The sequence below is a fragment of the Protopterus annectens genome, chromosome 5.part0 (genome assembly GCF_019279795.1).
Source record: "Protopterus annectens isolate FY-2018-M chromosome 5.part0, PAN1.0, whole genome shotgun sequence".
NCBI classification, from domain to species: Eukaryota; Metazoa; Chordata; order Ceratodontiformes; family Protopteridae; genus Protopterus; species Protopterus annectens.
The window spans coordinates 684,109,911-684,137,218 of NC_056735.1; the positions used below are offsets into that span (position 1 = coordinate 684,109,911).

Consider the following 27,308-nt stretch of genomic DNA (forward strand, 5'->3'; position numbering starts at 1 on the left):
AGTCAACGCTTCATCAGACATAAAAGCAGTCAAATAACTTCCATTTAAATACACATAATGACATCACTTCCCATTGGAATCAACAAATCAAAATACAAACAACTAATAAAACAGTCAAGGGACAAAATAAGATGATGAAAAAGAGAAAAAAAGCACAACAACATGTTCAATAAAATGTCATTGTATACAATAGCTAATGCCTAAGGGGTCTACTTACTAAAAACGGCTTAAGTGCTATCCTGTCATTTAGCCCAAACCTGTGGGCTTGCAACTTAAGTATCCATTTGGCTTCCCTTTCTTCCGTGTGGTTTTTAATATTACCCAACCTGCCATTTTTAAAGACTAACTCTAATACCTGAAACTTAAAAGTATGAGAGCGTCCTTTTTCTGTTACATGCTTAGCTAGGGCATTAGTAGTATTGCCCTTTTCAATAGCATAGACATGTTCCCTAATGCGTTCACGTAAAGATCTTGTTGTCATTCCAACATAAAAAATCTTGCATAACAGGCATTCAGCAATGTACACCAAATTAGTAGATTTACAGTCAGCATAATCTTTAAAACTGTAAGAGCGTTGTGTTACAAGGTGTGTGAAGCAATCAGAGTGCGATATGTGTTTACATTGATTGCAAGTATTGCAAGCAAATGTACCTGTCCTGTTGGAAAGTCTGACATTCTGGTTGCCCCTATCATAACAAAGTAGTCTATTGAGAGATAACATATTCCTATAAGCTACACGGGGTCTCTCTTCTACCAAATTCTTAATCCTTTCATCCATCATCAGAAGTCTCCAATTTTTGTTAAGAACACCTATAATATGATGGTTCCTGTTGGTAAACGGAATGACAATCCTATTCACAGAGGATGTAGTGTTAGTCTTGTGGGAATGTGTGTGGGAGTATGATTTATTAATCAAGGGGGCTCCTACATCTTCCCTAAGGAGATCACCCATAGCGACGTCAACAAGTACTTGTGTTCGATCATAACCTCTGGACATGAAATTCTTAGCTAATTGTGATTTATGATGGTTATAAGCACTATTCTGGGATGTTAATTTGGAAATGCTAACTGTCTGGTTCTTAACTATGTTCCTATGCACGTGCCTAGGATGCATGCTGCTTCGGTGCAACAAGCTATTCTTCCAACAGGGTTTCCTAAATAGCTCAGTGTCAAAGCCATTGGATCCCTTAATTATCTTAACATCCAGAAACTCAATCTCATTGGCCGAATATGAACATTCAAAACATAAAAAATCTGTTGTCTCATTCAAAAAAGATGTGAAAGCTAGCAATTGTTCAATGGTACCACCCCACAACAAAAAAACATCATCTACAAACCTGTTGTAATATTTAAGATATTTTACGTGGTCCAAACCAGTGTTTAAGACATATGTCTCTTCCCATTGTGCCAACACCAAGTTAGCATAGGCGTTGGCACAAGGGGTGCCCATCGCCACTCCTTTTATTTGTAAATAATACTTATCATCATAACATAGAACATTGTTCTCAAGAACAATTTCAAGGAGTGACATACACCTGATGATTATACTGTTTGACAATTGCTTCTGAACCAATAGCGCCCTGATGTGATCCATACCGACGTCATTGGGTATTGATGTGAACAGAGACTTCACATCAAGTGTGACCAATATGTCACCAGTATCAAAAAGGGGAGACTTGCTGTATGTAGCCAAGTTCTCTAAAAAGTGAGGTGTGTCTCTTAGGACATGCTCCACATCTGAGACAACAGGTTTAAGTAATTTATCCAAATAAATGGATAAAAGTTCAGTCAGCCAACCACGACTGGATACAATTGGTCTTAAAGAAGGATTCATCACATCCTTGTGAATTTTGGGTAAACCCCTAAATGAGGGGACCAAAGGTTTATCAACCATCAGGTATGTGTATAAGTCCCTATCAATAACATTGGTTAGCATTAGGTCATACAGACAAGCATGCACTCTTTTAATTAAATCGTTCAATTTATAATTATATATAGGAAGATAAGTCTCCCTATCAGCCAACATATATTCCATTTTATTAGAGTAGTCAGATTTATCTAAAATGACAATGGCCCCACCTTTGTCAGCTTGTCTGATAGTTATTTTATCATTGCATCTCAGGTTTGTTAAAGCTAATTTCTCATCAGATGTCATATTGTAAAACTTTGATTTAGCTTGTTTATCATTATAGAGATCAAATAAATCAGATTCACAGGCCTGTTCAAAAGCCTCTAAAAGGGGATGTTGTTGAGGCATAAAAGTAGATGGTTTCTTAAAAGACATATGGGCAGCGTTGCTATTACTAGCGTCCTGACCAAACATTAACTTTAAACCCAAATTCCTTGTAAAGAGCTTAATATCAACAATGATGTCAGTTAAATCATTACAACCAGAAGGTATGAAACCCAACCCTTTGTTCAAAACTGAAAGTTCATGATTGTTCAAGATGTAATTGGAAATATTAACAACTAGGTCCTGGGTTTCGGTACCTTCTTCATGTGTTGAAAAGTCTCCTCTGTGCTCTTCCTTTTCACCGCTCTCCCTTGTGGGGACCAAGTCCTCCTTTCGGTTGGTTTGTAAGGTAGTGGAAAAGAAGGTAAACCCTCACCCAAACCAAAGACTTCATCCTCTGCTGAAACGATAAATGGATCTATTGAAAGCTGTTTCCTCCGAACATCATTTGCCTTCTGGCCTAACGTAATATCCAAAGGGGGCTGTACATCCACAATAGCGTCGTTTTCAGCATGCACCTGGGCTTCAACAACCACACGGCGAGGCAAAGGAATGTCCGTCACGTTGTGCATAGCATCAGGCGCATTCTGTGGGGACGAGGCCGACTGACAAGCGCCTTCTAGTGAGGTCATCAAAGGGGAAGGTTTCTTCTCAGTATCATTATGTATCACCGCCAGATTTAAAGGTGTACGTTCCGGTTTGTGAGAGTGGCCACTTCTAGGTTGCAACCTGTCACGAGGCCAAGAGAAGACTTGGCCTTTGTGAAAATCCAAGAAATCCCTCTCGAGCTTCCTCTTTTTATCCTGTAACGCTCTAAAATCAAGCGATGACAAGGTACATTTAAGGTCATCGGAAAAAATGAGTAGTTCATCATGGCCCAATAACTTAGCCAACTCATTCTCAATGACTTTGACATCATCCATTAATTGCTTTGTTACAGAATCATAGTGTTCAATTAAAATTCTAATGTATGAAAAACTCGTTTCCAAGTTTAGCTTCTGCCATTTGGACAGAAGCTCCGGATTGGAGTCCCCAAACGTGGGCATCTTCAATATCCTTAAGCCTCTCGGAACGAGTTTAAATTTAAGGCAGGCTTCCATATGTAAGCTCTGCCATTGTACATTGCATAGCCTGTGAAGCTTATTCTCAAGCTTCCGAGTTGTTAATAGTATATCCATGTTGTTCTTAAAGTTATTACCTGTACTCTCAGGTTTATTCAAATCGGAAATGGTCAATTTAAGTAGCGGATTCACATCCATTCGGATAAAATCATTTAAAACAAATGTTTTTCAACCCCTAAAGTCCGATCTTGCTGAATAGAGGTAGCAGCCATGTCCCAGCAAGGAAAAAAACGACAGTCACAAGAAAATGCAGATAGTTCCTGCCAGGTGAAGCACCTTCAAGAAAAAAGACAAATGCACAAACGAAAAAACAAGAAGGTGCACCATAAGCCGCATAAACTAGAATAAAAATTCTCTTTCTCCAAATGATAAAACCACGTTTAATGTAATTGCTAGCTTTCACATCTTTTTTGAATGAGACAACAGATTTTTTATGTTTTGAATGTTCATATTCGGCCAATGAGATTGAGTTTCTGGATGTTAAGATAATTAAGGGATCCAATGGCTTTGACACTGAGCTATTTAGGAAACCCTGTTGGAAGAATAGCTTGTTGCACCGAAGCAGCATGCATCCTAGGCACGTGCATCGGAACATAGTTAAGAACCAGACAGTTAGGATTTCCAAATTAACATCCCAGAATAGTGCTTATAACCATCATAAATCACAATTAGCTAAGAATTTCATGTCCAGAGGTTATGATCGAACACAAGTACTTGTTGACGTCGCTATGGGTGATCTCCTTAGGGAAGATGTAGGAGCCCCCTTGATTAATAAATCATACTCCCACACACATTCCCACAAGACTAACACTACATCCTCTGTGAATAGGATTGTCATTCCGTTTACCAACAGGAACCATCATATTATAGGTGTTCTTAACAAAAATTGGAGACTTCTGATGATGGATGAAAGGATTAAGAATTTGGTAGAAGAGAGACCCTGTGTAGCTTATAGGAATATGTTATCTCTCAATAGACTACTTTGTTATGATAGGGGCAACCAGAATGTCAGACTTTCCAACAGGACAGGTACATTTGCTTGCAATACTTGCAATCAATGTAAACACATATCGCACTCTGATTGCTTCACACACCCTGTAACACAACGCTCTTACAGTTTTAAGCATTATGCTGACTGTAAATCTACTAATTTGGTGTACATTGCTGAATGCCTGTTATGCAAGATTTTTTATGTTGGAATGACAACAAGATCTTTACATGAACGCATTAGGGAACATGTCTATGCTATTGAAAAGGGCAATACTACTAATGCCCTACCTAAGCATGTAACAGAAAAAGGACGCTCTCATACTTTTAAGTTTCAGGTATTAGAGTTAGTCTTTAAAAATGGCAGGTTGGGTAATATTAAAAACCACACGGAAGAAAGGGAAGCCAAAAAGTTGCAAGCCCACAGGTTTGGGCTAAATGACAGGATAGCACTTAAGCCGTTTTTAGTAAGTAGACCCCTTAGCCATTAGCTATTGTATACAATGACATTTTATTGAACATGTTGTTGTGCTTTTTTTCTATTTTTCATCATCTTATTTTGTCCCTTGACTGTTTTATTAGTTGTTTGTATTTTGATTTGTTGATTCCGATGGGAAGTGATGTCATTATGTGTATTTAAATGGAAGTTATTTGACTGCTTTTATGTCTGATGAAGCGTTGACCACAACGCGAAAGCGCTAACGTATATACTGCAGTTTGTTCGTCTGTTCTCCATTACATTAAACGTGGTTTTTATCATTTGGAGAAAGAGAATTTTTATTCTAGTTTATGCGGCTTATGGTGCACCTTCTTGTTTTTTCGTTTGTGCATTTGTCTTTTTTCTTGAAGGTGCTTCACCTGGCAGGAACTATCTGCATTCTCTTATAGGACCTGTTGCATATTCTCAGAAAACAGCTGCCAAAAAGTATTACATTTCTATAATCTGGGCGGTCAACTGAAGAGATTTCCAATTGGAGTGTATCACAAATAGAGCTGTGTAAGGAAACTTACCATAATAGTAGATGTTCAAATGATCACTGCTGCAGTAGCTTAAGCTATACAGGTTATATTTTGCCAAACATACAAAGCTTGAGTTGAGCTAACAAAAAGAGAGGTCTGGGGGCCAAACTCATCAAAAGTTTTCATGCCAACAGACAGAGATAAAGATATAAAAGCCCTAAAAAGGAGAATACTAGAAAAAAATAATTATAATAATGCCAATACCCCATTATAAAAGCCTACAGAAACAAGGGGGATGGAAGGAGCAGCTACTGCAGCAGTGATCATTTGAACATCTACTGCTATGGTAAGTTTACTTACACAATTTTACTATATACTTCAAATCAATCACTGCTACAGTAGCCTAAGCTATATGGGTAGACTACAATAGTTTATATTGTTGGAAAGGAGGAAGAATTAGGGCCCGGGAGCCCCTAGAGAATTGTCCAAGCAAAACAAGTCCTTGACTTGTAGAAGAAATCTAGTTTATAGTGTTTTGTAAAAGTGACACAATATCCAGAGGTTTTCCAGTAAAACAAAACAAGGAAACCAACAATTGGAAATGCAGGCATGATCCAAAACAGTAAAAAAGTGGTTTATTCGGTAAAATCAGCAGAAATAATTGACGCTTCACAAAATTAAACAATATGTTTTCGTCCGAGCACCTCCCAGATTTCATCAGATAAATCCCAAAAGGCAGCATATGCCCCTTATATATCCTTTACAATCAATTAGGTGTCAATTAACTTTTAAAGATATACCACATTGGTATCATTATTAAAAATATAAAAACACACAGTACATGAGTATTTAAAAAAATCACACTTGTTCAAAAGTATCAAATATAGTGATACAAAAAAAAAAAAATATATATATATATATATATATATATATATATATATATATAATATACTAACAAACAAAACGGTGGAAAGTATACATAAATAATAACACTTTAAAGCTTGGCAGACCTTAATTTTAATAATGAGGTATGTCTTTAAAAGTTAATTGACACCTAATTGATTGTAAAGGGTATATAAGAGGCAGTATACGGTCCTTTGGGATTTATCTGATGAAGTCTGGGAGGTGGCTCGGACAAAAACGCATTGTTTAATTTTGTGAAGCGTTACTTATTTCTGCTGATTTTACCAAATAAACCACTTTTTTACTGTTTTGGATCCTTTCTGCGTTTCCAGTTGTTGGTTTCCTTGTTTTGTAAAAGTTTATACAGAGGACCAAGTTGCTGATTCTAGAGTACAACCCTTTCCAAAAAGCCACAGATGAAGCCAAAGCCATGGTAGAATGAGCCTTGCCCCTGCCTGGAATAGTTTTGTTGTGGCGGGTATAACAATAGGTAATAGCATGAGACAACTATTTGGAAACAGTCCAAACTTACCTTTACAACAGAACAACATATCAGAGATCATACAATGTTTTGTTTAGTCAAGATAGTGCACACGTTGTATGTGGACATCCAAGGTGTGAAATACCCTATCCCCCTCATATTAGGTTCTGAAGAATGAGAGAGAAATGGAAAGCTTTACTAAAGTTAACTTTGGATATCACTACAGGCATAAAGAATTTGTTCTTAAAGAAACCCTATCTACATGGAAAAAAAGATAAGGCTGACATATAAGAGCTTGCAACTCAGATACTCTTCTTGCAGAAGGTCACAGCAAATAGTATCACTGTTTTCCATATCAAGAACATCAAGACAACTGGATAAACTGGTTCAAACAGCTCTATAGTCATACTAACAGCAAATCAAGATCTCAAAGAGGAGGAGCCACTTGACCTCCAGGATGCTTCATGTGAAACTCCCTTTTCAAAAATATTTTCACATGAGACTGCATTGAAAGAGGGGGATCCATGGGCAGACATGCTGAAATGGCCAACAAATGAACTTTGATTGAAGGGAAAGACAGGACATAGGCTAGAAACTTACACAAATAATGTAGAACCAGAAAAACACTAGCCCTGAATGGGTGCTGGTTCTTTTCTAGGCACCAACTAGAAAACCTTTTCCATTAACTAATACATGACTTTCTAGTGACATAATTTACTGCCTCTTATAAAATCTGCAGCATGTCCTCATTAAAAAAAAAAAACAAAAAACAATTCCATCATCCAGGCAGACAGCTATTGATGTTATGATCAGGTTGTATCAAACATTTTTGATCTTGTGTTAACACATTAATTCTGTGAGGAACTTGCGGTAATTACCCCTGGTCATTTCAAAAGAAGGGTGAACCCCTGTTGCCCGAGCCAGAAGGGGGTCATCACAATGATTACTGGACAGTCCCTCAGAATCATCAGACTGACCCTGGATATTATTGGAAAGGGTGGAAAAGTACACAGGAAGATTCCTGTCCAAGTAAAAGAGTAAGCATCCGTCTTCAAGGTCCTTGAGGTTGAGAACCAGGTGCAGTATTTTGCCAACTGACAGTTGAGAGTAGAGGCAAAATTGTATTTGAAGTGTTCCCCACAGCTGGATGAAATCCTAGCAGACCCCAAGGTACCATTTTAATTAGTGAGGGTGTATTGTGGTCCTGCTCAGCTTGTATGCCACACAGTTTAGCTTTGATGGTATTTAAGATGCATGCAGAGTGAGACAGTGATGTAAAGCTATATCCTAGGCTACCATGGCTAGAGGTTAAGAACGTGTTCCCTCTTGCATATTTGTGTATCATATTATTTTTTAGGTGTTATGGTCTGTTTTGTCTGTTCTAAAGACCTTGCACGTGTATCCTATAGACACCACTCCCCCAAAGTTTGAGGAGTCTGTAGTGATGCACTGTGTTGGCAGAAGAGAATGGGAGACCTAGATTAAGAAAAAAATAGTGTCTCCAGTCAAAATTCTTCCCATTCTCAGATGATAAAACTGGAAACTGAAAAGTATGGGGATGTAGATGCTGGATCATAAAAATTACAGATATCAATGGATTTTTGTCAAGTGCAGCCTTGCAAAAGGTATCATGAAATATCATGAAAATCATATTTCATGAGTCCCAGAATCCTGGAACAGTATTTTAAATACAAAAATGAATAAAACAGATCTAGATACACATGTACTTTTCCTTTGGAAGAAAAAGTCTTTGAATTCAGGTGTCCTAGAAACACACCGGGAAAATAATTATATCAGAATTAGTTAGATAACACCTGGGTACATTCTCCTAGAATCCCAATCTGTGTAGGAGATCCCTGACTCATGTCACAGATTCCTGACACTTTGTAAAATACACTTGTCTAAATAAGGAAAAATGTGAACACCTTGCAGTCCGCAGTAGACTGTCACAGAAGCTAGACACTTTTATATACCTACACAGCAGTCAATGGACCAAAGGTTAATGCATAGTAACTAATAATGTTCTCCAAAGTCAGTAAAGCTTCAGGAACTTCTGACATGTGGATCTAGCAATATTTATTTAATTGTTGGTTTGTTTTTCTTTGTTTACCTGGAAAGCCCTACTAGGCAGAGCCCATTTACAGCGGAGGCCCAGGGAGAAAAGCTCCAGGACAGTACATATATATTAACAAGTGAATCCTATTCAATTCTCAAAAAAAACCAAGTGTTACATTTCTCATAAACAACAAGAAATCACAAGACAGGTATATGCAGTAAATAAAGTATTTACATTAAATAATTATAAGTCTATATAGTTCTTGTAGTTCTAAAATCTTATAGGAAGTAAATGAGTTGATCCTGTAGAAGGGAAATATTGTTGTAAAGGTGTTTAGTATTCTTGCATTTCAGTAAAGGTGTTTAGTATTCTTACATTTCAGTAAAGGTTTGCAAGGAGTTCAAGGTAAGTAATGAAGTATAATAATATGTAGGATTTGAGATTTTAGTATTGTATAGGTTTGTAAAGAGTTCAAGAAATATAATGAAGTTACAAAATCATATAGGCCTGGAGGGGGAAGCCTGGGGGCCTGGACAGTAGCAGTGTATACAAGGATAGTGCTAATAGCACATAACTGAGAGAGCATGGGATAGCATTAGTTGAATTTAGTCTGCCTGTTCCAAATTGGTGTATTTAGAAGATTTATAACTTAGGTATACAAGGATGCATAACAAGGGTAGAGTGGTGGATGGGGGCAATTAGAAAAACAGAAAGATAAGTATATTTTAAGAGGGGAGTGAAGAGGGGTGCACTGATTCAAGTGCAAGAGGGACAGCTGTTAGGTGTATAATGACTCCAATGGAGGAGGGCAAACGTTAGTGATGAGCAATAAGAAATTTGCGATTTCACTGCCGGTCTCAGCCTGGTGATGAACAGCAGCATGACCAGGACTGAGTAAGGTATTAATTGAGTGATTTTACAGACTGGTAGTTTGTTAGTCATTTTTACTTATGTAGGGATGGTGTTCCAGAGTTTGGAGATGTAACAGGAGTATAGCGAGTACCCTAATAAATTTCTAGAAAGCACTACTACAGCAAATAATTCATCACCAGAACAGAGGTCCCGGGGGGGGGGGGGTTGTAGGACAATAATATATTTTTTAATGCAGGACATTTTTCAGGATAATATATCAATTAGTATGCCATAACTAGCTAAGAGTATGTTATGAAGTTGTTAAGCTCTAGCCAGTTTAGCTGCTTCAAGGCTTCGCAGTGGTGAGTTTGGTGTGCAGTGTTGGTAGCAAATTTAGCTACTTTGTCGTAACAAGAGTTTGGTTTTAAATTTAGTTTAGAGCTTAGGTTTGTAAATATAGGGGTTTGGAAGCAAATAGGAAGATGCTAAGTTTTTTTTTTTCTTGCTGTGTTTGTAAGGTGGTGTTTTGTGCTGTAAAAGCAGGGTGGGGCTTTTTAACTGTTTGAAGATTTTTTTTTTTTTAAACAAGAAACATTACATAGCTCATTCAATTCTTGCCTTCCTTTAAACCTCATTTTTCCTCCAAAAACTATTCTGCATATACTGTTCCCACAATTTCTATTTTTTTTATATGATCTGACCCTACCATTTTGTAAAGATCCCTCTTCCAGTTACTTTATCTTTGTTACTAAATTCACTACTTCTAGTATGGTTGGTTTAGATTTTGATTTCCATTTTCTAGTAACTGCTTTTTTGTCAGCCACCAGAATTAAACTAAGCAAGGCCTTACTGTGTCTAGGCAATTGCAATTCTATATCACAGCTCAAAAATAATTTCCTTATTTACACCAATTGGCTCTCCCATTATTTCTGACAGATTAGTCTGCAGGGAATTTTTAAAGTCTGCAAACTCATGACACTCAGAAAATATCCTCGTTCTTCCCAATCACACCTCCAATATTTGCAATTTAACTGAGGAATGCTGCATATTTGGGAACAATACATATATCCTCACATTGTTTCTTTAAGAATTGCTTATCCAGTCTCTTTTCCCAATCCTTTCTAACCTCCTCTGATTGATTCCTATAGTTCTCATGCAAATTTTATATGCCCCACTAAGCTTCCCTTTTAAACAGCAGCTTATGTTCTAGATTCTACTAAAAACTCTACCATGGTCTTTCACTGAGGATCCCCCATTCCTTTTCCTTTGCCTATACTTTGATATCAATCACTGATAGGGAAGGCAATCTGTAGCCTGCTGTCCAAATGAATTTTTAATCTCGTCTCATTCTATTAACTTTCCATCTCTAATCATTTACTTCCAATACCTGGGTTCCTCTGCCAGTTTTCTGCAGTAAATTCCAGCCCCCTCTTGCCTATTCTCTGTACCCCCGATTGCAGTCATCGCTATCAGAAGAATCTCCTTTCTCCATGCGTGTGTTGGCTTAGTTCATAGAATACTTATTGCTACTTTACGAATACAATATTCTGTATGGTTATTGTTATTCTCCTTAAGGATCTGTATCCAAAATCCCAGTGTCTCCTTATTTCCTGAGCTTCCTCCCGAATATGTTGATCAAACTTAAGATCATCATCTGTTATGATGCCTGGTAATTTACTATACGGTACTACCTCAACTTCAGTACTATTTGCAGACGTAACTAAGAAATAGCCCCAGGCTGTGTATTACATAAACTACAAAATGAACTAGCACCTCACCTAAACATCATGTTTAATCATAGCCTCACCTCAGGCTTCATGCCCACTGAGTGGCGCACAGCTACAGTTATCCCACTCCACAAGGGAGGATCCACCTTGGATCCTGGGAACTACCGTCCCATCAGTCTGACGAGTCTGATCTGCAAGACCATGGAATGTATTATCATGGAACTTATAAACAAAGACAATGGCAACCTTCAAACTCTGGACCCCACCCAGTTTGGGTTTATGAAGGGCCGGATCTTGTCTCCTGAACCTGACTGACTTCTTCGAATCAGTCTCCAGAGCTGTGGACAAGGGTAAGGCGGTCTACAAAGCCTATCTGGACCTCGCCAAGGCCTTTGACACCATCCCCCACTCTGGAATCATAGCTAGACTTACTAAGCTGGGCATTAATCCCTAAGTCACTCGATGGATTGTCAACTGGCTTACTGACAGAACCCACACTGTAAAAGTAGCAGACTCCAAATCCAGCTCCAGACAAGTGAAGTACCTCAGAGTTCAGTCCTGGGACCGCTCTTGTTTGGCATCTACTTCTCTGAAGTACAGGCCAACACTAAGGGACTTTGACTAACAAAGTTTGCAGATGACTGCAAACTGGGAGCCATTACAGAATCCCCAAATGATGTGGATGCTTTACAAAAGGGCCTTACAGAAACAGATGCTTGGTGCCAGAGCCATGGGCTCAAGCTCAATGCCAAGAAATGTATAGTTATCCCCTTTGGGAAAAAAAAAGTACCTATGAATTACCACATAGGTGGCAGTACACTAAACACCGAAAGTGTGATAAGAGACTTAGGGACACAAGTGGATAGTGGTCTCACCTTCGATAACCACATCGCCACAACTGTCAGAAAATCCTTCTATGTGGCACACCTTATCATTAAGGGCTTTTCATCCAGAAAAAAGGAGGTCATTGCCCCACTGTACTCATCCCTCATTAGACCCATTATAGAATACAACGCCCCATTTGGTATGTACCTCTCAAGACATCTGCAACAACTGGAAAGGCCACAGAAATACCTCACTAAAAGAATCACAGGCCTAAAGCAGATGCCTTACGCTGACTGCCTTAAACTCCAGCTAAACTCTGTCGCATATCATCTACTCAGAGGCGATCTCTCCTTAACATACAAGGCCATGTTAAACCCAGAACTATTGGACATGCTACACTTAAAGAAAAATCCCAATCCCTCAGAGCCACATGCTCCAGGAATCTAAACCTTGTCATCACAATAAACAAAACATGCTGGAGGGATAGGTTCCTGACCCAGAGACTCCCCAGACTCTGGAATGGATTGTCCATACATGTCAAGCAGAGCACCTCTTTGAACCTCTTCAAAAGGAACCTTGACGATTGGATGGGAGAAAGGAAATTCACCCCGGGGATCAAGTCAGTCGCCCTGCTAGACAGGGGTCCAGGGAAGTAAACAGTGTGGGAAGAAATAGCCAGGGAATTGTTATGGCTAGGCTTGTATAGGCCCTAGGGCCGCTAGCCTAGTACCAACCTATGAACCTATACTGTTTTGACTTGGCTAATGTTTTGAAAAATGATGATATGCATCGTTCAGCATCTAACGTTATCAGAAAATTCAAAAGGTAGTTAAAGGATAACAACCAGAAAATGGTACAAGAAGCAATTCTGACCAAAACTCTTCTTCTAAAACAGGAGGACGTAGAGTTTCTAATAAGTGAGACCAAGTGTATGCTCCATGAAAAATTTAAGTCCAGCGAGTGAGGGGGGGAATCCCTCAAAAAGCGAAGGAGAGGCTCACATTGCCATAAGAAACATTAATGGATATACGTCTTGCTGGGGCCGGGGTAGAGTCTTGTAAATAGTCACACAAACTTGGGAGTGTCCTTAGTTCTGGGGGGCTTCCACTTCTTTTTAGAAGCTCCCTGCCATAAGCTTTGTAAACATTTACTTACCAGCAGATTGCTGGGATTTATATTGCCTTAAAACAAGGTGGTAATGGAAGCATGAACTCCATTGGTCAGCATGGAGAAAGAAGGCTGAAAAACTGACAGAACCCATTAATTAGCATGCCTCTTTCCTCCCACTGCATAAGCAGCTGTGCTGCAGTTGGTCCAAAACTAACTCTCTATCCAAGGGAGAATTTAAAAATTAATTTCTAACATATTCTGGAAGGTTTTGAGAACTTAACCAAGCAAACCACTTCATAACATTTTCAGTAGTAACTGCAGCACCGATAGTGGCATCAGCAAAATCAATAAGCACATTTTAAGCAGAGGGTAGCCACTTGACGCACAGATTCCACTAAGTTACACAAAGCAGATTTATCCTGAGAAGAGGAAAGAGATGCCAAAAGCATTTCTCATATTCTCAAAGGAGATGAGCACAAATGTAAATGTATGAACATGACAGATGAGAATTCTAAAAACAAGTGTTAAAGAATACACTTTTTCCCAAATCTATTAGAATCATTTCCATCCTTGTCAGAGAGACAGAGATCAGTATTAACTAAACATTTCGCAGCAGCTGGGTTCAGACAAGAGTAGCTGTTGGGTTTGATCTGGGTTGAATAAAAACTTACAGGCTGTGGAACATTATAGTCTATTTGCCTTCTAGGAGGCAGCAGGCCGTCTGTCAAGCAAGTGAAGAAAACATCCAACAAGGCAGAAAGAACAGTAAAAACAAGAAAAGAAGGTTATGGAAATTCCACTGTAACATATCATAATACTGCCTGAGGGGATGAGAAGCATTATTGTTTCCCACTGTATCTATTTCCAGAATGAAACTGATTTTTCAAAGAAAAAGTATCCCTCAAAGGGACTGGCTGAGGCGACACCCTTCTCAGAATCAGAAATTTGTGGACACAATACATAAACCGTCTCTTCAAAATCATTTAGAGGTTCAGTATCTTGAATCTCTTCAGGAAATGAAGAATCCATTTTTATTTTACCAGAAACATCCATACAGGAAAGGTCAAGAGCCTGAGCTAAACCCTGAGCCAAGCTCCAATAAATCACTCCTGCTCAGAGATAGTATACAGCATGCAGTTTATATCCTGAAATGTTTTATACAAATGTTAAGAACAAAAATTGTTTTACTTATAGATATTTTCTCCTTTTTTCTTCTTTATTCCCTTCTAGTGTCCTTCCAAACATTAATTACATAAAGTGGGGTACATGTCTGTCAGTCAACTCACACATTTCACACATTTAACAAAGTCAACAAAAGTCCAATTTTCTCAGCCTTTTTTTCCTTGTAAAGCCATATTTCACAAATGTGATTGATGCTTTATAGTCTCACATTTATTCACTAATTTCAATAGTGCTGGTCTTCCTGACCTGTATACAAAACTAAAGGGACAAAAACATTTTCACTGCTTGTACCATGTCATAACAGAATCCTTTTTAATCCATGCTATGCTCCTAAATACTTCATTTTATCATGTCCTCATAAATATGGGTATTGTTGTACCAATTCATATATGGATACATAGTTTACAGCTACAGCCTTTGTTTTTATCTCCATTAATTTTATATCCAGACAAGGCTTAACCATCTGAAAATGTTCCACAACTACTCAACTGTTTTCTCTTGTAAACCATATTTCACAAATGTGAGTGATGCCTCATGGTATCTCTATCTCCCAACGTCAGACTCCAGTTCAAGTCCAAGGTACTCCTGATTCATCTAGTCAACTCCCGTTCTTTGTTCTCTCTCACTCTCTCTCTCTCTCTCTCTCTCTCTCTCTCTCTCTCTCAAGTATTTCTTTTGAAATACTGGAAAAGGTTTCACCGGCAAAGTCTCTTTGTGAGGTTTATTATCAGAAGAATGAGAAGCATAGTCCCCTTCTGATGGCTCAATTTTTGTTGGACAAATTTTTGTATTTCTTCCTTAGCCTGTTTTGCATTAAAAATTGAATCACACCACTGCTCGTCAACATTCCATGATTTGCTTCTCTTATACCTAGTGTACAGTGAATAGTCATTTTCCAGAAACAATCTACTGTCTCCAGTTTTTAATATTTTGCCATTCTGCCAGTGTTCTGTTGAGATCAACTCTTTCTGGTGGTATGACTGCATCTTTGCTAATACAGGTCTTCGCTGTTTTCTTATGGCCAGATTTAGAGCATACACACAATGTAACCTTTCAGTTAACAAATCCTGTGCTGTGGAATACCAGTCCAGCTACTTATTTCCTGTATGGGACTGATGTTATCAGCCTTCTTTTGTACTGAAAAGTGGAGCTAATGATTTAAAGGCCTGTTGTGTCTCTTACTGGCTATAAGATGGTAAGATATGGTAAAATGTTGAAAGAAACAGCAACACAAGGTGTGCTGGCATGGGAAGATAAGGCATGCTGGGAGACAATCTGAGCGATGAGTTAATGCATGTGGACATGCATGAATAAATAATTTGGTAACAGAGTGCTTCCTGAGGCAGCCCTGAAGTTGATTAACAACAGAAGGGTGTGTTGTGCAACTGTTAATTTCAAAGGTGAAACATTAGTGGTATAGAATTAAAAAAACATGATTTTTCTTAAATATAACTGCAGGATGGTCTGTTAAATTCTTGCAAAGTAAAGTTCTTGAATGTGAAATTAAAATGTACAATTAAACATGATTTAATTATCTGGGAGGAAGCAACAGAGAATAAAACTAATTCAACATTTAGTTGTAATATGGCAACATGCCAGGCACTGGACTGCCAGTTAGCTAATTAAGGGTATAAAGAATAGCGGAAAGAAAGAACCAACAAAGCAATCAGAAAAGTACTAGGCTAGCTGCCCTTGAGGGCCATTTTACACCCACCAGATTTCCCTTTTTGTCCTCAAATTAATCTATACCATTTGGTTACAGACTGGCCTTACCCATCCCATGGTTGATAATTATATATTACCCACTAAAGAGAATAAATGGGATCATACCATAGATATTTTGAGGGGACATATGCATGGGAAAAAGCATTTTGGAGCTGCCTCTATCAGTAGGACAGGGGCAGTCCTGGCACAAATTTTGGGTTTCCCATTCATAGATCCAAGTTACACTTGAATATGGACTGGGATGAACGTTGTTTTATGTAGATGGGGAGTCTGTTGCAGAGCAGTCGTATCCTCTGTGAGCTGTACCTGTCCCTCCAAACAGAACTGTTATTATTATTACTTGTATAATATACACATAAAAATTCATTGTTATAATATACAATACAAGGCTATTAACACGGTATTTAATAATATAGAGCTGTACATGCCTTTGTAATAGCAGAAAATTTTGCTGAGACTAATGAGGAATGTATCTGGCTTGTACAGGAAATTATATGTAATTTTTGAAGTGATAAATAATTTCTATTTCTTCAAAAGGTCTTGTAAACATTAGTTCCAAAACTAGTGACATAGGAAAGCAATGATTTAAATATAGAAATCCTGGGAAGAAACATAAATTGGACTGCAGAAAGACCATAATACATTTAGTGTTTCCACAATGATCATAGTTACGGACCAAAGCTCCAATTCCATGTCACTATTTAAGAAGTGAATGTATATTCAATTCCACTAATACCATGCTGTATGTATATTGCCAGCTGAAAATTAATAAAGGTGGTTTATGCTGACGAAATAGCAATTTAACATCAGCAAATATGGGAAAAAAAAGCATAATCTTACAAAATAAGGGCAAACAGATGACAATGATCAAAGCTTACAATTACTCTGTTAGACTAAGTTTTATGCAGTGTATCATCTTAAAGATCAAATTCAACACAAGTGATATGATGGTTCTGCAAGATGTGTGCATACCTTTTGTGTAAAACATTCATAAGTTTGTAAACAAAAATGTTTCATTACTAAAATTAATACTTCATATACAATACATCAAAATATCCAGTACACAGTACAACAAAGACTCCTACCTTTTCTTTTTCTAAGCCACTCTCTGGGTAAAACACAGAAAGTGTATATTCATAGCCACATCTGTAAAGGTGATCTGCAATTAGGCTGTTTGAAGCTCTGCTCAACAATGACAGACCTTCACTAGACAGAGGCTGTGGGAGAACATCTCCACTCAGAGTCTGGTGCCTTAGCTCGTGTACAAGCTGATTTCGAAGCTGCGTCTAGTTACCAAAACAAAAGCCAAGGTTTAGCATCAACTATCTTTAAAGCATAATACAATTTTACACTGAGCACAACTACATATACATATACAATAATACTGGTTAGTGGACAACTAATCCTTATGCAGTCTTTAGTAATGATCTAAACAACATTTTGTTTCCATTTAAGAACTTTAGAAGTATTTTGAAACGCTTTTATGTTTTGCTTACTTTAATATGATCTGGCATCCAATTTTACATCAGAATACTTCTACAATTAGTCTATCCTCAGTACTGTAGCAATATGTATGACATTTGCACTACTGCTAGTATAGTGGACAGAATTCCATATATTCCATTTAAAAGCATTCTTATTATTTTATATAGCTTAATTCTAAGCATACATTTAGCCAGACAATTTTTGACACACAACTAAATATATGGCTGACCTGGACTGCATATATGCCAGAAATTATACTTTCATTTCCCCCATCCTGGTTTCCTAAAACTTTCCTTTGGATCTACATAATACACTTTGTGAATTTTCACTGAATATTTGCAACAACACAGATGTCTTTCGTGTATTTCTATGACCATATTATGGGCTCAAATTTTGTGATGTCTTATAAATGGTGTAAAAATGAGTAGCTTTAAAGTTATCGGTCTTAAAATCAAATTTAAGGAAATGTATCTACATGTTGTAGGGTTCCTATTAGAAGACCAAAAACGCATTCTTTCAAATGCGTCTTGGTCAAACTTAGACTGAAACGGCAAAATATCGAAGCAGCTTTTAAGCAAATTCTTTCCCTGAGAAAGAATTTGTTTGGCCGCTTCGTTACTGTACTGCGGTCTCTGACATTGTAATCTGTCGCTTACATAGGGTCGATTAATCACCATTCGCTTTTTTAAGCGTTCGGTGATCTAATATCGATCCCATGTTGTATTATGTCTCTGCAATATTAAATAAAATTTAAAGTTCTTACAATATACACACATATTCTTCTTTGCTTGAATACCTGTCACATACATTATATTCCTTATCCATCACTTTGTAGCAAACACATCGAAAGTACAGTTTTGTACCTACCATAAATGTAGATGTTCGAAGATCCACATTGCTGCAGTCCTTACTTATGGGTAGTCCGCTGTCCTCGGTCGGCCCGAATACCAAAGTATTAGGCTGACGTCGGTCATGGGCGCTCAGAACTGACATCAGAGCGTCAGGGTATAAAAGCGCATGACCGACGTCATATCCTCAGTCTTTTCTTGCCCCAGATGTCAGAAGGCCCTAAAAAGAAAGGCCACAGCCCAAAAACAGGATACCTCCCAAAAACATGCCCAACAACAACCATCACCCAAACCATATTACCATGCCAAACTACAGAGGGGAAGGAGGGAGGGACTGCAGCAATGTGGATCTTCGAACATCTACATTTATGGTAGGTACAAAACTGTACTATGTTCTTCATCTCACATTGCTGCAGTCCTTACTTATGGGTAGAATCCCAAAGCAGAGGTAAAGGGAGGATGGCAAAATCATAAAGCATTAGGGGCTGCTAAAATGCCCTGTAAAATAGCAGAGGCAAATCCAGCCCTAGACTTAGAATAAAGAGGAAGGTGGTAATGCTTGGAAAAAGTATGTACTGAACTCCAAGTGGCTGCTTCCAAAATATCTTTTGTAGCTACCCCCCTTAGAAAGGCAGTGGAAGTGGCAGTAGCTCTAGTGGAATGAGGTCTGATTCCAGCCGGAACCTCCTTACCATGATGGGAATAACAGAAAGAAATACAAAACCCAATCCATTTAGAAATAGTTTGTTTTGAAACAGGCTTCCCCTGAGAACCCAAAGCAAAAGAAACAAACAACTGCTGAGACTGCCTGAACCCCTTGGTTCTGCTCAAATAATAACGTAACTGTCTGTGAATATCCAAAGTATGCAAAATCTTCTCCCCTTTATTCTGGGGGTTTGCATAAAAAGTAGGCAAATGAATAGTTTGGTTCAAGGCCACACTAGAAACCACTTTAGGCATAAAGGAAGGATTAGTATGCAAAGATACCCTATCCTTATGAAAAATCAGGAAAGGTTCCACTGCCATAAGGGCCTGTAATTCAGAAACCCTTCTTGCAGAGGTAATGGCCAACAAAAAAGCAGTCTTCCATGATAAATATAACTCGGCAGTAGTTGCAGGCTCAAAAGGTTGTAGAGTAAGCTTTTCCAACACAAAATTGAGATCCCAAGCAGGAGTAGGAGCTCTACGTGGGGGTCTTATGTTCTTTGCCCCTCTAAGAAATTGCTTAAACAAAGGATGGGAAAACAAAGGAGGGTCACAGTCATAGTGAGCAGAAATGGCTGCAGCATGAACCTTTATCGAGGAGAAAGACAAACCCTTGTCCAATAACTCAGTAAGATATTGAAGAGAAACACTTAAATCAGGCTTGGAAACATCAAAGTCCTTCGCTCTGCTCCAAAGAAAAAATCTCCTCCATTTATCTGCGTAAACTTTCCTTGTACTAGGCCTTCTGGCCTCCAAAATAACATTCAAAACTTGTTGTGGAAGCTGAGACCCTCCAGGGTCTAGAACAGAATATGCCAGGCTGTGAGATGCAGAGACTGAATCTTGACATTGAGGAAGTGATTGCCCTCCTGAGACAAAGATGCGGAATCAAAGACAGAGGCCATGGAGGCTCCAGTACTAAACTCCTCAGTAGTGGGTACCAGTGCTGTCGAGGCCAATCCGGCGCTATCAGAATCATGGATGGCTTGTCTATTCTGGCCTTCAGGAGTACCTTGGGAATGAGAGGCAGAGGTGGAAAGGCATAGACATGAAGATTGCTCCAACTGAATGATAGAGCATCCACCTTCCAAGCTGTGGGATGAAACATTTTGTGCAAAACTTTGGCAACTGGTAATTTAGTGGAGAAGCGAACAGATCTATGTCTGGAGTCCCCCATAACACTGTCAACTTTTGAAACACATGAGGATCCAGTTTCCACTCGTGAGGATCCACAATTTGTCTGCTCAACACATCTGCTAAGGAGTTCTGTGCTCCTGGTAGAAACCTTGCCTGAAGATTGAGTTGTAAACTGAGAGCAGTCTCCCACAAAATCATCGCTTGCCTGCAAAGAGGGTATGAATGGGTTCCCCCTTGCTTGTTGATGTACCACATGACAGTAGTGTTGTCTGTTTGAATCAACACCTGTCCTGGGTGAAGTAAATCCCTGAAAGCCATCAATGCAAACTGAACTGCTAACATCTCCTTCAAGTTGATATGCAAATGTTGAAGTCTGACAGGCCACTTGTCTTGCACCCATTTTCCATTGAGGTGTGCTCCCCAAGCCTTGTCTGAGGCATCTGTCGTTAAAATCTGACTTGCCTCTGGTTGGGTCACAGAGAGTCCCTTGTTTAGGTGACATTCCTGAGCCCACCACAAAAATTCCTTCTGAATGCAAGGTATTATCGGAATGACAGTGTCTAGATCTTGGCAGTGTTGTGTCCATATATTTTTGAGATACCATTGAAGCTTCCTCATATGCAGTTTGGCATTGGGAAGCACCAGAATACAAGATGCCATGAACCCCAAGGCTTGAAGGACTGTCCTTGCAGTCAGCCTGGACTGTAGAGACATTTGATGGAAATAAAGAGAAAGGCTTCTTTGTTTGTCCGGGGTCAAAAAGGCCATCTGGGAAGCTGTATTCAGTCTCACACCCAGAAAGCACATGTCCTGAGAGGGTACTAGACTGGACTTTGTTTCGTTCACAGAATACCCTAGGCATCTTAACACTACCATCACATACTGTAGATGATGAAGAAGTTCGTCCTTGTGTTGTGCAATAATCAGGCAATCGTCCAAATAAGGATAAATCTGTATTCCTCTTAACCTGAAAAATGCTATCACTGGAGCCAGAACCTTTGTGAACACTCTGGGCGCAGTAGATAAGCCAAAGGGCAATGCAGAGAACTGATAATGTAAATTTCCAGCCCGAAAGCAGGTACCTCCTGCAACTGGGCCTGATAGGAACATGAAGATAAGCCTCTTTGAGATCCAGAGTTACCATCCAGTGATCTTTTCCCAACAGAGGTAAAAGCTGTTGTAACGTCAGCATTTTGAACTTTGGAATGTCCAGATAAGTGTTGAGGATAGATAAATCCAAAATTGGTCTCCACGTGTTCCCTTTCTTTGGTACTAGAAACAGGCGAGAATAAAATCCTAGTCCCACTTCTGACAGAGGAACTGGCTGAATAGCTCCTATTTGAAGAAGCAAAGAAATCTGCTTGTGAGCCTCTATCCTTTGCCGAGGAGGAACGTCTGGCATGCCTTTGAAAGGAGGCAAGGTATGGAAATAAAACTTGTAGCCTCGGTTTATAATGTCCAATACCCATTTGTCCTGGGTGACTAAAAGCCAGTTTTGCTTGAAGAGTGCTAACTTTCCTCCCAAAGGAGCTGCCAGGCAAGAAGAATCTGGCAGCTGAAAATGCAGGTCATTGGGCCTGTTTACGAAAGGACTGGCCCCTGCCCTCACCTGCAGCTTGTGCAGGCGAACTCCAAGTTCTAGGCCTGAATGTACTGTGAGCTCTGCCCCTGCCACGTCTAGATCTACCCCTAGATTGGGAATCAGAAGAAGGGTAGGTCCACCCCTTAGTAGGCCAATTTCTACTAAACTTTGGAGGTTGCACCTGCAAAAAATCTTTAACAGTCTGCATAGACTTAGCCTTGTCTTCCATTTTCTTCAAAACCGACTCCACAGGGGACCAAACAAAACTTCAGACTGTAAAGGGGCATCCAGAATTCTAGTTTTAACATGCTCGGACAAATTCTGATCCTTAAGCCAGGCGTGCCTCGAAGAACTGAACCAGTGGCAGCCACCCTAGAAGAGGCCTGCACAGCATCAAAACCACACTGTAAAGAATGCTTACCCACCTGTTCAGAGACATGTACTAAATCCTGCAATTCTTTACACTCTATGCCCTCTGCCAAAGCATCCACTTTAGATTTTAGCTGAGAAAGGAGGAAATTCTGATACTTCAACATATGAAACTGGCAATTTAAAGCCCTCATTGCTAAAGTAGAAGAGGTATACACCTTCTTACCCCATCTATCCAAAGCTCTAGCTTCCTTATCTAGAGGAACCGGATTCTTTACAACAGAGGCTCTAACACCCTTAGGTCCCTGACTAATAGTTTCTGGGTCCGCCCTAGGACTCTTATACAGATATTTATGAGCCTCAGGCACCCTGTAATATCTGTCCGGTTTAACTGGCTGGAGGCAAAGAATCTGGATTAAGGGAAGCCTCCGGGAAAACATCTTGAACAACATCCAAAACAGGAGGTATAGCCAAGGGTCTATGCTGTGGTAAAAACAAGAATTCCCTAAGCCTCTTCCTTGAATCAGAGAAATCCTGTCCTTCCCACTTAAAATGCTCCCTCATGGAATGCAGAGTTTCTGAAAATGAAAAATCCTCTGGAGGAGAAGCAGAAGGAGTGGAATCCTCTGCATCAGAATCCGAATAAGGAGGAAAATCTAGAATATCTTCAGCAGAAGACTCTGAGTCATCTGAGGCCTGATCCAAACTTTCCAACTCTGGCTCCACCCTGGGCCTCTTATCAGGAGGGGGCATAGAACCTCTAATTAAAGTAATCAAATCTTCTGCCATTTTAAGCATGTGCTTTTTAGGCACAGACCCTGAAGTACCTGGAGGGACACCAGAGGAAGGCAAAACAGACCTGCCCTTAGAAGAAGCCTTAGGAATAGAAGCAGAAGGCCTAACCACCTTAGGCATAGAAGGGAGAACAGTAACTTGAGAGGCCCCTTCAGCCTGACCTGACTCCTGGGAGGCCACATCCTGCAAAATCAAAGTTTCCCCCTGAGACTCAACAGAAACTTCAGCGGATCCCCCTGCTCTACTGTAGCTTCTGCAGGACCGGCGTCCGTAACGGACGAATCAACCTGTCTAGGTTTCAAGGATTTGTCCTTGCGCTTCTTCGTGGAAGCGGGCGTCGGAGGATCCGACGGCATATTATAATTACACCGCTTACCAAAGACTAACCTAGCACAATCTAACCTTCTTTTATAGTGCGCTTATTAAACCTAGCACAAAACCTACACCGACTACATGTGGTCCGTCCCAAACAAGGAATGCAAAGAGAGTGATAATCCCTATGCGGTATCTGTTTCCCACAAGAAATACAATTATTCACTTTTTCTGACATCCGGAATTAAATGAGGCAAGAAAAAACAAAAATATTCCCCAACGGGGTACTTAGCCCAACTTGGTATCGGTCTGAAACTCAGAATTCGAAAATTTCAGAACGCAACGGCACTTCAACGCTGCTTCTGCATCGGACCATGCGGCAAAAAAGACTGAGGATATGACGTCGGTCATGCGCTTTTATACCCTGACGCTCTGATGTCAGTTCTGAGCGCCCATGACCGACGTCAGCCTAATACTTTGGTATTCGGGCCGACCGAGGACAGCGGACTACCCATAAGTAAGGACTGCAGCAATGTGAGATGAAGAACATCACCACATTATTTCACAAGCCCAAAGAAACAACCTATCATTATTACTACTGTTGCAAGTTTTAAATGGTCTACTTACTTTTAAAATTATACAATACACTTTAGACACAAAACACTACTTATTTACAAAACAGAAACCAGCACACCATTTAGGCAGAAAAATATGTTCAAACTGAATATTTATCCAATATGCAAATGCCAAACAGAGAGAACAATCATATCCTTAAGCTAGTAATACAGAACGTTATACTGATTGGATGCTTTTAATGACATGGGACGTCAGATTTCTACCAATGAATAACTCACACTATGGCAGAGTTCTCAAACCCACAGCCCTCAAGCAGAGCCCTCAAATCAGCACAATTTTGGGTGAGGGAAGCCACTATACCACATTACTAGCTACAATGACTACCTTTCATTTTGTATCAAAATGATGGCCTTTGGATGAGTATGCTAGTCCTCATTCAGATCTCACTGCCATTTGAGTTGAAGATCCCTACCCTAGAGTGTGCAATGACATCTACAATGTATTAAAATAATCTTTCAATGATTCAAGATTAAAATTGCAGCTGATTTACTGTCTACCCTCATATTCTCAAAGTCATACACATGGATATGAAAATATCTACAGAAAAAGTAAATTCATTCATTTAGAAATTGCTAATCCATAGTAAATGCCAGCCCTATGCAATAACCAAGTAATTAACTGATTTCATATATATATATATATATATATATATATATATATATATATATATATATATATATATATATATATATATAGACACAGACACACACACACACACACACACACACTCTCTCTCTCTTTCTCTCTCTCTATATATATTTATATATACACACATTGCTATATGTGTGGCGGGTGTGTATACATATATCTAATCTAAGACATGCATGCACCCGTACTGTTCCCACATTCCATAATCACACTACAGTTATCTTAGCCCCAAAGTATAGTGAAATGTAAATACTAAGCCTTCTCTTCTCCAGCTGCCTTTGAATGGTGCATGGAGATGACCAGTATTATGTACACTAAAATATCCAAACCAATAGTTTATTTCTATGTCAAATCTTTAGCATACTTTACAAGACTATTAAACTAAACCACAATGCATCATACCTAATCCATTTATCTCAACCAGTCTAGGCCTTTCTGCACAACTCAACCAGGTGTTTACTACATCTGTTATTATTTTTTTGTATGTATTCCACATTTCCACATAAACCAAATGCACGTCATTGTTTTCTCCCCTCAACTGCTGCTCATTCCACCTTTATCTAAAGTTAATGCACAATCCATCTATTTTATGAAGGACCTGTATATTTTTACATTTATATCATAAACACTCACATGCACACACACACACACACACACACACACACACACACACACACACACAAGCTTTCTCTTGGTAGTTCCTGCACACTTTGACATTCTACCATAACGCTTCATAGTTCCAGTTTACCATTATGCTTCTCTCATTAGCTCATGTTTTTGGTCCCTTTTCATGAATTTGTGTATGTCAGTAAATCCTCTGATTAACTTATCTACTATACTTCTCAAGAGGTCTTGCACATCCAACTTTTCTCCCAGGAGTTTTGCAGACTATGCTTTTCTGTTCTAAGTTCCTGTATATTCCAGCTTTGTTTTTTTTTTGCGAGTTAATGTACAACCTTTTTGTTTTTTTTTTTTTTTTGTGTTACATAAAATACCATTTTATTAACATTGTCTTTTCAAAGCAAATAAACCATATATGCAAATACATTCCAGTCATACAAACAGTTTGGCATAGAAAATAGAAGGCAAGTATTTGATCGATGCATCACCATCAAAATTAAACATGACTGTCATATATAAAAATTTTCAGTAGACTCATCTTTAATCAAACTGGGCTTACTCCCTCACTGTTTCTGAAAGCACAAATACTATTATATCACAAAGATATCATCCTAATAAAAATTCTGTAACATAAATATCTAACACATAAAATTCCTAGAAATACCCACACCATAATAATCTAGACTACAAACTTATCTTTCACTGTCATTACACATCATAACTCATCTCCAATAGTGCTAACTGTACTTTGGTGTTAGTCATGTCTATAGCACTATCTGTTTGAGCTGCTTTGTCCCATTTAAGCAAACAGTTCTTGAAAGAAGATCTCAAGCATCACTTATATATATATTGCTGTAACTTAAATGTGGTACTGAATTTCCACTATTCCTGTGTTGTGATTAAGCACAGTGAATGTGATAAAAATAACTTCAGCTGAACAAGATTTGCTTTTTTAGCTGAAAAGATTCTCACATTTAATGTACCTTCTCAATCACATCTCAAAGCAACTGTGATCCAGCCCGCCATCAATCAAGAAATCAAGAGAAAAACAGCCGAAACTAAGGCAAAGACAGTGGTGTCAAAATACCCAACCAGTAAGGTGAAAGTCAAAGGTTTTTGAAAAATGTCATGTGGTTTTACATCCATCAGCTGACCAGTATTTTACTCATGTGATCAATGTTCTAGTATATAAACTGAAGGTTTGAATTGTGATTCTAGATTTGCACGAGGAAGCTATTTTGTGGTAAAAGTTTTAACTTGCAGCAATAAATTTGGATTGAACTTGTGCATGGTTTACAGTGGTTCTGTTTCAATTAACAATCAAAAAAGCCACATTTAATTATCTGACTGCCAAAAGGCATCAATAAGGTAAACTATATGTAACAATAACCTTTTCTTATCTAACTAATTCTGGCTTCCTTTAGAGGAGGAAGAGAACATTACTTCAGTAATTATTCATTCCCTTATATATCACACTACCAATGGCTAGCTTACAGACAAACCATACCTGCTCTGCAATCATAAGACAACTCAAATGCTGGGCTCATACCTCATCTACCCAATCACTTCTAACCAAATAGATCACATGAAAAACAGCTTTAAATCACACAGGTACAAATATTAGACACTTGTCTTCAGACTGATGCAGTTTAAAGTTATTTCATTAAAACATTCTGTCTCCTAGAGCATAGATAAGAATAGCATCTTATTGCCATCTCTCCAAAGTAAAATAAATAGACTGCAAATATACAATGCTTAGCAGATGGTAGTCTTCCTGCATTGCACAATTTTTATAATAAAAGTTATGTACTCCCCATAAAGTTCCATCTATGTTGTCCATTTTCATTCTTCCTCAACTAATGGGTTTTGATCTAAGACGCAGATCTGACTCGGCTGCTAATAACAGATCCCCTGATCCAAAAACTCTTGAGCTTCTCCCGTTACCCATAATGTCCCACCAACTTAACATACCTCAGATCACGTCTGATGCCCCTAGATAAAAAGGGAC

The 27,308-nt window shown here is 38.8% G+C and overlaps 1 protein-coding gene across 1 annotated transcript in view; it reads right to left on the minus strand.

Moving 5' to 3' along the window:
- Nucleotides 1-27,308, minus strand: part of OFD1 (OFD1 centriole and centriolar satellite protein) — a 1,865,993-nt gene that overhangs the window by 1,669,477 nt on the left and 169,208 nt on the right. Inside the window, exons 4-5 of the mRNA XM_044072530.1 lie at nt 17,248-17,448; nt 14,167-14,226 (exon numbers count right to left, since the gene is read on the minus strand). Of these exons, the coding sequence (XP_043928465.1) occupies nt 14,167-14,226; nt 17,248-17,448 (261 nt within the window). The remainder of the gene's footprint in view (nt 1-14,166; nt 14,227-17,247; nt 17,449-27,308) is intronic.